At 50.7% G+C, this 11,735-nt stretch overlaps 1 protein-coding gene across 1 annotated transcript; it reads left to right on the top strand.

Annotated features, from left to right (window-relative positions):
- The first annotated feature begins 3,028 nt into the window (after window positions 1-3,028).
- On the top strand, window positions 3,029-5,295 carry LOC149461818 (uncharacterized). The gene has a single exon (XM_089677689.1). The coding sequence runs from the start codon at window positions 3,039-3,041 to the stop codon at window positions 4,521-4,523; it is 1,485 nt and encodes a 494-aa protein (XP_089533815.1). The 5' UTR covers window positions 3,029-3,038; the 3' UTR covers window positions 4,524-5,295.
- The last annotated feature ends 6,440 nt before the right edge of the window (window positions 5,296-11,735 follow it).

Below are 11,735 nucleotides of genomic sequence, written 5' to 3' on the forward strand. Positions count from 1 at the left end.
GAGGATTTTGATCCCCCCAGATCCTTCACCATTGATCCCCCCAGATCCTTCTCCACCATTGATCCCCCCAGATCCTTCTCCAGCATTGATCCCCCCAGATCCTTCTCCACCATTGACCCCGCCTAGATCCTTCTCCACCATTGACCCACCCCAGATCCTTCTCCACCATTGACACCCCCCCCACAGATCCTTCACCACTGACCCCCCCAGATTCTTCTCCACCATTGACCCCCCCAGATTCTTCTCCACCATTGACCCCCCCAGATTCTTCTCCACCATTGACCACCCCAGATTCTTCTCCATTATTGACCCCCCAGATCCTTTTCCACCATTGACCACCCCAGATTTTTCTCCACCATTGACCCCCCCCCCCCAGATCCTTCACCATTGACCACCCCCTGATATTTCTCCACCATTGACCCCCCCAGATTTTTCTCCACCATTGACCACCCCAGATCCTTCTCCCCCATTGACCCCCCACAGATCCTTCTCCAGCATTGTCTCCTAGATCATTCTCCACGATTGACTCCTCTAGATCCTTCTCCTCCATTGACCCCCCCAGATCATTCTCCACCATTGACCCCCCCAGATCTTTCTCCATCATTGCCCCCCTCCAGTTGTACCCCCCTAGTATATATGATGCATATTCTTAGCCCCCAAGTGCAGAACCTTCTATTTATCACCATTAGCCCTCATTGGCCCCATAGTCCCCCAATTACACAGAGCATTGAGGTCGGCTTGTAAGTTGGAGACATCCTGTAAGGACGTTATTCCCCGGCACAGCTTGGTGTCATCTGCAAACTGAGATCCCCGACACCATATTGTGTATATAGATTACAGAGTGAGGGTCCCAACACTGAGCCTTGGGGTACCCCACTAATAACACTGAGCCTTGGGGTACCCCACTAATAACACTGAGCCTTGGGGTACCCCACTAACACTGAACCTTGGGGTACCCCACTAATAACACTGAGCCTTAGGGTACCCCACTAATAATGCTGAACCTTGGGGTACCCCACTGACACTGAACCTTGGGGTACCCCACTAATAACACTGAGCCTTGGGGTACCTGACTAATCACACTGAACTTTGGGGTACCCCACTAATAACACTGAACTTTGGGGTACCCCACTAATAACACTGAACCCTGGGGTACCCCACTGACACCCCCAGACCATTCAGAGTATGAATCATTAACCACTACTCTCTGAATACGATCTTTTAGCCAGTTTTCTATCCATTTACATTCAGATTTTTCCAGCCCATAGACTTTACCTTACACATTAGCCGTGTGTGGGGAACTGTGTCCAAGTATACCACGTCCACCGCCACCCCTCTGTCCAAGTATACCACGTCCACCGCCACCCCTCTGTCCAAGTATACCACGTCCTCCGCCACCCCTCTGTCCAAGTATACCACATCCACCGCCACCCCTCTATCCAAGTATACCACGTCCACCTCCACCCCTCTGTCCAAGTATACCACGTCCACCGCCACCCCTCTGTCCAAGTATACCACGTCCACCGCCACCCCTCTGTCCATGGATTTGGTCACCTCCAATCTAACCGGTTTCATGATGGTTTAATCCCAGCTCACCTCTACATGTTGTCTACAGTAAACATTTAAGCTTCCACTGATTACAGAATACTAATACTGTGAGTCCTGACCCCTTATACTATATAACTTGTACATTACATACTCCTGACCCCTGCACTATATACTCCATGTTGTACATTACATACTCCTGACTCCTGCACTATATACTCTATGTTGTACATTACATACTCCTGACCCTTGCACTATATACTCTATGTTGTACATTACATACTCCTGACTCCTGCACTATATACTCTATGTTGTACATTACATACTCCTGACCCCTGCACTATATACTCTATGTTGTACATTACATACTCCTGACCCCTGCACTATATACTCTATGTTGTACATTACATACTCCTGACCCCTGCACTATATACTCTATGTTGTACATTACATACTCCTGACCCCTGCACTATATACTCCATGTTGTACATTACATACTCCTGACCCCTGCACTATATACTCTGTTGTTTATTACATCCTCCTGACCCCTGCACTATATACTCTGTTGTACATTACATACTCCTGACCCCTGCACTATATACTCTATGTTGTACATTACATACTCCTGACCCCTGCACTATATACTCTGTGTTGTACATTACATACTCCTGACCCCTGCACTATATACTCCATGTTGTACATTACATACTCCTGACCCCTGCACTATATACTCTATGTTGTACATTACATACTCCTGACCCCTGCACTATATACTCTATGTTGTACATTACATACTCCTGACCCCTGCACTATATACTCTATGTTGTACATTACATACTCCTGACTTCTGCTCTCCCCCTCCCCCCACTGCTATATATACACATAATATGGATTCTCTTTTGTTCCCCCCATTTCCTCCCAGCTGGACATTTTATATCGGATGATGTGATTGGAGCACAGACTTTTACATGGTGATAATAATGTGATAACATCCTCCAACTTTGGACCCTTAAACAGAAAGTGATAATGAGGGAGGAGTCAATACCCCAATGATGGTGGTCTTCAGGATCAGTCAAGTCTTCATCTTGGTTGTTCTCCCCCCATCCTCACTCTCTGACCTCTGGTGGGGCTCAGCCCCGCTGTTCTTCATGACTAAATCATGGACTAAATAAGGAAGTGCAGTACTTCTTGTGTTGGGAAGATGGTGATGAGTGATAGAGGGGGTGGGGACCCTCGTCCTATAATCCCCTCATCACTGTCCCTCCTATAAAAGACAGTTCTGGTTGTTTCCTCACTCTCTGACTAAGGTCCATGAATAAAGAAATGACCTGGTAGGAGATCAGAGGAGCCATTTCCTAGTTCCCTTGAGGGTGGAATTGTAAGCTCCTCAGAGACCAAGCTGCCTGATGTGGGCGGAGTCTTGGTTTGGGGGAACCAATCAGCTCTTGTCTAGTAATCCTCTTTGTCTTTGTATTTTAGTCCATGGCCGGGAGATGAGGAAAACCTCCGAGGATTGTCTCACTTTGTCTCCAGACTGGAAAGTAGAAGATGAGGACATCACACAGTATAGTCCAGGAGAAAACCCGGCTCCCTCCAATGTCCATCCGGCACCACCCAGTGTAGATGGACCATTGGATTCCTCGTATCCTGAGGAACCTCAGACTGTGCGGGACCAGGCCGGCCTTCCAACAGGGAAGAGGTTCTCCTGTGCTGAGTGCGGGAAATGTTTCCATTGTAAATTCCATCTTGATGAGCATAACAGATCTCACTCAGGTGAAAAACCATATTCCTGTACTGAGTGCGGGAAGAGTTTACGTTATAAATGCAGTCTTAATAGGCATAAAAGATCTCACATGGAGGAGAAGCCGTATTCCTGTCCTGAGTGCGGGAAATGTTTTTCATATAAGTGCAATCTTTACACACACCAGACATCTCACACAGGGGAGAAGCCGTATTCCTGTCCTGTGTGCGGGAAATGTTTTTCACTAAAGTCCGATCTTTACATACATCAGAGATCTCACACGGGGGAGAAGCCGTATTCCTGTCCTGAGTGTGGGAAATGTTTTTCAGTGAAATCCTATCTTTCCAAACATCAGAGATCTCACACAGGGGAGAAGCCATATTCCTGTCCTGAGTGCGGGAAATGTTTTTCAGTGAAATCCAGTCTTAACAAACATCAGAGATGTCACACAGGGGAGAAGCCGTATTCCTGTCCTGAGTGCGGGAAATGCTTTTTGGCGATTTCCAATCTTCATACTCATAAGAGATGTCATACGGGAGAGAAGCCGTATTCTTGCTCTGAGTGCGGGAAATGTTTTTTAGATAAGTCCGGTCTTTCCAACCATCAGAGATCTCACACGGGAGAGAAGCCATATTTCTGTTCTGAGTGTGGGAAATGTTTTTTAGATAAGTCCGGTCTTTCCAGACATCAGAGATCTCACACGGGGGAGAAGCCGTATTCCTGCTCTCAGTGTGGGAAATGTTTTTCATTGAAGCCCATTCTTTCCAAACATCAGAGATCTCACACGGGGGAGAAGCCGTATTCCTGTCCTGAGTGTGGGAAATGTTTTTCACAGAAGTCCCATCTTTCCAAACATCAGAGATCTCACACGGGGGAGAAGCCGTATTCCTGTCCTGAGTGTGGGAAATGTTTTTCACAGAAGTCCCATCTTTCCAAACATCAGAGATCTCACACGGGGGAGAAGCCGTATTCCTGTCCTGAGTGTGGGAAATGTTTTTCACAGAAGTCCCATCTTTCCAAACATCAGAGATCTCACACGGGGGAGAAGCCGTATTCCTGTCCTGAGTGTGGGAAATGTTTTTCACAGAAGTCCCATCTTTCCAAACATCAGAAATCTCACACGGGGGAGAAGCCGTATTCCTGTCCTGAGTGTGGAAAATGTTTTTCACAGAATTCTCATCTTTCCAAGCATCAGAGATCTCACACGGGGGAGAAGCTACTTTCTTGTCCTGAGTGAAGGTAATTTTTTTCACAGAAGTCCTATCTATATAAACATCAGAGATCTCACACGGGGGAACAGACATATTCCTGTCCTGAGTGCGGGAAATGTTTTTCACAGCAGTCCTATCTTTCCAGACATCAGAGATCTCACGCGGGGGAGAAGCCACTTTCCTGTCCTGAGTGCGGGAAATGTTCCTCACTGAAGTCCTATGTTCCTGTACATCAGGGGTCCCACACAACCCTGGAGGTGTATTAGTGCCTTGAGTGCGGGAAATGTCTTCTAGATGAATGTTGCTGGACATCCCAGCTCTCATGTGGGGAAGAAGCACACCCTGATATACACCTCAGATATACTCCATGGCTGATCTTCATCATGGAAGAAACAGTTCATAAGGAGATGAGAGGTCCCCAAAGACATGGATGAAGTGTGGGACCGGGTTGGCCATTGATGGCAGGAGAAGAATAAAAATGGAGTCCTGACCTAGAGCACTGGGCTGACTTCTCATTGGGGTGCAGCCTATATACTAGAGATGGTTTGCACCTACATGGATGGGGGTCTGCTGTGCTGGGGGAGGGGTTTATGGGAAGGCTGGAGGAGTATATAAACTAGGATGGAGGGGGAGGGAGAATTTGATTATAACGGGGTAGACAGATCAGACCGGGGTCAGTACTTGTTGGGGGTGGAATGTGGAAAGATGGGGGGAGGTCTATAGTAGATGTTAAGAAGGTTCCCATGTTACAACCAGTGGAATTGGTACCATTTGTATGAAAATAAAATATACACAAAATCCGTGTGAACAAGGTGTCAGTGAATGAACAAGGTGTCAGTGAATGGACAAGGTGTCGGTGAATGAACAAGGTGTCGGTGAATGAACAAGGTGTCGGTGAATGGACAAGCTGCCGGTGAATGGACGAGCTGTCGGTGAACGAACAAGGCGTCGGTGAACGGACGAGCTGTCCGTGAATGAACAAGGTGTCAGTGAATGAAGGAGGCGTCGGTGAATGAACAAGGCGTCGGTGAATGGACAAGGCGTCGGTGAATGAACGAGGCGTCGGTGAACGGACGAGGCGTCGGTGAACGGACGAGGCGTCGGTGAACGGACAAGGTGTCGGTGAACGAACAAGGCGTCAGTGAATGGACAAGGCGTCGGTGAATGAACATGGTGTCGGTGAATGAAGGAGGCGTCGGTGAATGGACAAGGCGTCGGTGAACGGACAAGGCGTCGGTGAACGGACAAGGCGTCGGTGAATGGACAAGGCGTCGGTGAATGAACAAGGCGTCGGTGAATGAACAAGGCGTCGGTGAATGGACAAGGCGTCGGTGAATGAACAAGGCGTCGGTGAATGAACAAGGTGTCGGTGAATGAAGTGTTTGTTCCCCAATACCAGAAGTGTGCCCAGCACAATAGGTGAGTTGGAAGATTTGGTGAATGAAGAGAACTAGGATTGAATTGGTATTGCTGAATCTTGGCTTCATTCCTCACATGACTGGGCCATTCATATTCCTGGCTAGGTTCTCTTTTGGAGAGACGGGGGAATAGGAAAGGTGGTGGAGTCTGTCTGGAATAGGAAAGGGGGTGGAGTCTGTCTGGAATAGGAAAGGGGGTGGAGTCTGTCTGGAACAGGAAAGGGGGTGGAGTCTGTCTGGAATAGGAAAGGTGGTGGTGTCTGTCTGGAATAGGAAAGGTGGTGGAGTCTGTCTGGAATAGGAAAGGGGGTGGAGTTTGGAACAGGAAAGGGGGTGGAGTCTGTCTGGAATAGGAAAGGGGGTGGAGTCTGTCTGGAATAGGAAAGGGGGTGGAGTCTGTCTGGAACAGGAAAGGCGGTGGAGTCTGTCTGGAACAGGAAAGGGGTGGAGTCTGTCTAGAAAGGGGGTGGAGTCTGGAACAGGAAAGGGGGTGGAGTCTGTCTCTATGTGAGAAGTGATCTCAGAGCGAGTGTGAAAGAGGACCTAGTTGATGGAGAGTGTGATGAGGCTGAAGTATTATGGGTGGAGCTGCACATGGGGGGCGGTACTACAAAGGTCATCATTGGAGTTTGTTATAGGCCTCCCAGTGTTAATGAGGAGGTGGAGACTCAGCTCCTCCCACAGATGGAAAGGGCTGGGACAGTGATAATAATGGGGGGTGGTAACGACCCGGAAAGTGACTGGAGTAATGGGACTGCGGGTGTAAACACAAAACAACCCCTCCTGCCCTCTGGCCCAGAACAAGGGTGGATAGATGGACCCGGAACTTGAAGAACTTCCCCACCAAGGCATCAAAGGTTGTGCGGCTCTAAACAAGGCTGGGGAAGCCCCACCAATACTGGAAAGCGAAACAAAAAGCACACCAACCTTGCGCATTACCTCAGTAAAATGTGATTTTATTGGATGTGAAAATATCCTCACAGAGAAGTATCAGAAGCGTGTAAAGTCCTTGGTGAGACTTGACCAATCAGAGACCAGCGCCAGTCTAAACACGAGGGAAGGTTCTCGGAGTCGACGCGTTTCGAGTCCCTTCTTCATCAGAGCTGACTTGGCAATGACAGTCCTCTTCAATATATAACAAAATAAATCCGTGACTCCGAAACTAAATCCCACCAAAAAGTCACACTTTCTCCCCAGAAAGTACAATATAATAAAAGACCTTTTTCTGTAAAATACAAATACAATAAAAATAGTTACAAATGATCACCAAATACAATCATAAAATGTCCAATTCAAATGTGTCCAACAAAATCCAAAAGTCCAAATTGCAGACTTCCCTCCAGTAAGAAGGATAATAATCCTAATTGTTCCACCAAAAACCTCAAAACAAAGAAATAAACGATATAGTGCATTCCCCTCATTTACATAAATATCCTCTAATTCCTGCAAATCACTCAAAATGTGCAAAAACACACAAAATATATATATATAATACAGAAATTGTGTGCACTCCGTGACCGTTCCACCACTGTGTGCGCTCCGTGACCGTTCCACCGCTGTGTGCGCTCCGTGACCGTTCCACCGCTGTGTGCGCTCCGTGACCGTTCCACCGCTGTGTGCGATCCGTGACCGTTCCACCGCTGTGTGCGCTCCGTGACCGTTCCACCGCTGTGTGCGCTCCGTGACCGTTCCAACGCTGTGTGCGCTCCGTGACCGTTCCACCGCTGTGTGCGATCCGTGACCGTTCCACCGCTGTGTGCGCTCCGTGACCGTTCCACCGCTGTGTGCGCTCCGTGACCGTTCCAACGCTGTGTGCGCTCCGTGACCGTTCCAACGCTGTGTGCGCTCCGTGACCGTTCCAACGCTGTGTGCGCTCCGTGACCGTTCCACCGCTGTGTGCGCTCCGTGACCGTCCCACCACTGTGTGCACTCTGTGACCGTTCCACCACTGTGTGCACTCCGTGACCGTTCCAATGCTGTGTACACTCCGTGATCATTCCACCACTGTGTGCACTCCGTGACCGTTCCAATGCTGTGTACACTCCGTGATCATTCCACCACTGTGTGCTCCGTGATCTTTCCAACACTGTGTGCACTCCGTGACCGTTCCAATGCTGTGTACACTCCGTGATCATTCCACCACTGTGTGCTCCGTGATCATTCCACCACTGTGTGCACTCCGTGACCGTTCCAACACTGTGAGCACTCTGTGACCGTTCCAACACTGTGTGCACTCCGTGACCGTTCCACCACTGTGAGCACTCCGTGACCGTTCCACCACTGTGAGCACTCCGTGACCGTTCCACCACTGTACACTCCGTGACTGTTCCACCACTGTGTGCACTCCGTGACCGTTCCACCACTGTGTGCACTCCGTGACCGTTCCACCACTGTGTGCACTCCGTGACCGTTCCACCACTGTGTGCACTCCGTGACCGTTCCAATGCTGTGTACACTCCGTGATCATTCCACCACTGTGTGCACTCCGTGACCGTTCCAATGCTGTGTACACTCCGTGATCATTCCACCACTGTGTGCACTCCGTGACCGTTCCAACACTGTGAGCACTCTGTGACCGTTCCAACACTGTGTGCACTCCGTGACCGTTCCACCACTGTGAGCACTCCGTGACCGTTCCACCACTGTGAGCACTCCGTGACCGTTCCACCACTGTACACTCCGTGACTGTTCCACCACTGTGTGCACTCCGTGACCGTTCCACCACTGTGTGCACTCCGTGACCGTTCCACCACTGTGTGCACTCCGTGACCGTTCCACCACTGTGTGCACTCCGTGACCGTTCCAATGCTGTGTACACTCCGTGATCATTCCACCACTGTGTGCACTCCGTGACCGTTCCAATGCTGTGTACACTCCGTGATCATTCCACCACTGTGTGCTCCGTGATCATTCCAACACTGTGTGCACTCCGTGACCGTTCCAATGCTGTGTACACTCCGTGATCATTCCACCACTGTGTGCACTCCGTGACCGTTCCAATGCTGTGTACACTCCGTGATCATTCCACCACTGTGTGCACTCCGTGACCGTTCCAATGCTGTGTACACTCCGTGATCATTCCACCACTGTGTGCTCCGTGATCATTCCAACACTGTGTGCACTCCGTGACCGTTCCAATGCTGTGTACACTCCGTGATCATTCCACCACTGTGTGCACTCCGTGACCGTTCCAATGCTGTGTACACTCCGTGATCATTCCAACACTGTGTGCACTCTGTGACTGTTCCAACACTGTGTGCACTCCGTGACCGTTCCACCACTGTGAGCACTCCGTGACCGTTCCACCACTGTGAGCACTCCGTGACCGTTCCACCACTGTACACTCCGTGACTGTTCCACCACTGTGTGCACTCCGTGACCGTTCCACCACTGTGTGCACTCCGTGACCGTTCCACCACTGTGTGCACTCCGTGACCGTTCCACCACTGTGTGCACTCCGTGACCGTTCCACCACTGTGTGCACTCCGTGACCGTTCCACCACTGTGAGCACTCCGTGACCGTTCCACCACTGTGAGCACTCCGTGACCCAACAAACAATAGTATTTGTACGCTTATTGAATACTATGGAATGAAAACTCCTCTCATTCCTTCATTCCGTGATGAGACTTCCAAGGTCCTCACAAAGATCAGAAGACTCTTTTAGACGGATCACCAAGGCAACGGGACACATTTATCAGCAACTTACATCTGAAAAAGGAACTTCCAGCTCTTTCAGTAGCTCTCTAATATAACCAGCAATCAATGGCTGAAAACCATATGTTTCAAACCAACAAAATGGCCGCGGTGACACTTCCGGTTAGCGTGTGTGCGTCTTGACGTCACATCCACTAACGCGTTTCGTCTCTTCCGAACTTCATCTGAAGGGATACGGACGTCTCTTCAGCCGCTCTTTTATTTGAATGCCTCTCAATAGCCGGAGGCCATGTCCGCCATTTTCAATAAGGGCAAAACCGTCCTTATAAGTTCCTTTCTCAAACGCATTTTAAACAACAATGTAACAAACCTTTCTGGATCGGTAACAACCGCATCACATGATAGAAAACATAGACATTAGCCACACAGAAAACATGAAATCACATGAATTATAGAACATCCTCTTCTCAGCCCAAAACGTTCCGTTACATATTGTGACAGTGGGGCGATCTGTCATCCAGGATTCTGAACAAGGCAGGTTGAGGGGCTCCGGGGTAAGTGTTTGATGCGGAGGGAAGGGGCTTTTCACTTTCCTCCTTTGTTTGTAAGGTCTGTTTTGGGATCTGGAGCCGGGAGATTTCGAAGAGATCTGGGAGGGATGAAATCTCCAATCCTGGGACCAGGTTTTGGGAATGGCCAGGAGACTGATTGCACAGGTGTGTGCAGGGCTTTTCAGAGAGTCAGGATCAGAGTTCTGGGCTCCACCCCGGCAGACGGGAGTCAGGAGGGCTCCACCCCGGCAGACAGGAGTCAGGAGGGCTCCACCCCGGCAGACAGGAGTCAGGAGGGCTCTACCCCGGCAGACAGGAGTCAGGAGGGCTCCACCCCGGCAGACGGGAGTCAGGAGGGCTCCACCCCGGCAGACGGGAGTCAGGAGGGCTCCACCCCGGCAGACGGGAGTCAGGAGGGCTCCACCCCGGCAGACGGGAGTCAGGAGGGCTCCACCCCGGCAGACGGGAGTCTGGAGGGCTCCACCCCGGCAGACGGGAGTCAGGAGGGCTCCACCCCGGCAGACGGGAGTCAGGAGGGCTCCACCCCGGCAGACGGGAGTCAGGAGGGCTCCACCCCGGCAGACGGGAGTCTGGAGGGCTCCACCCCGGCAGACGGGAGTCAGGAGGGCTCCACCCCGGCAGACGGGAGTCAGGAGGGCTCCACCCCGGCAGACAGGAGTCAGGAGGGCTCCACCCCGGCAGATAGGAGTCAGGAGGGCTCCACCCCGGCAGATAGGAGTCAGGAGGGCTCCACTTGGAAGACAGGAGGTCACTGCCTGGAAGTCAGGTGGGCTTCACCTAGGAGAGGTGGAAGCCAAAAGCAGCAAGGGGCTGCTAGAGGTCAGCGGTGTGCTAGAGGCCAGCGGTGTGCTAGAGGCCAGCGGTGTGCTAGAGGCCAGCGGTGTGCAAGTGCCATATTTTTGGGAAGAAGTCTGCAGGAGACAGACAGCAAGCTGAGTGTAAGCCAGGAGGCTGAACCGTTGTTTTGTGGATGATCGATACCCCTGTGTGGGAAACTTCTGTTTGAACTTTCATTTAAATAAAAGTGGGCTAAAAAGGCCCTGAAAAAGAAAGCGAGTAGCTGTTTGCGTTTAAAAGCTCTACCACGTTGAAGCGAATTCCCACAATATATACCTCCATATATCCTATACCATATACTTCTATTAATAGTCCCCATTAACATCATTCACATTATGACACCTGCCCCATCCTCTACTGCCCTCTACTGGTCATTAACCCCTCACCTACCGGGCACTTCTACCCCCTTCCTGCCTACCGGACACTTCTACCCCCTTCCTACCTATAGGGCACTTCTACCCCCTTCCTGCCTACCGGGCACTTCTACCCCCTTCCTGCCTACAGGACACTTCTACCCCCTTCCTGCCTACAGGGCACTTCTACCTCCTTCCTGCCTACAGGACACTTCTACCCCCTTCCTGCCTACAGGACACTTCTACCCCCTTCCTGCCTACCGGGCACTTCTACCCCCTTCCTGCCTACAGGGCACTTCTACCCCCTTTCTGCCCACCGGGCACTTCTACCCCCTTCCTGCCTTATCCCAGATCCTCTACTGCCCTCTACTGGTCATTAACCCCTCGCCTACCGGGCACTTCT

The sequence above is a fragment of the Staurois parvus genome, unplaced genomic scaffold (assembly GCF_062004578.1).
Source record: "Staurois parvus isolate SC_StPar_1 unplaced genomic scaffold, SC_StPar_1.0 ptg000191l, whole genome shotgun sequence".
Taxonomy (NCBI): domain Eukaryota; kingdom Metazoa; phylum Chordata; class Amphibia; order Anura; family Ranidae; genus Staurois; species Staurois parvus.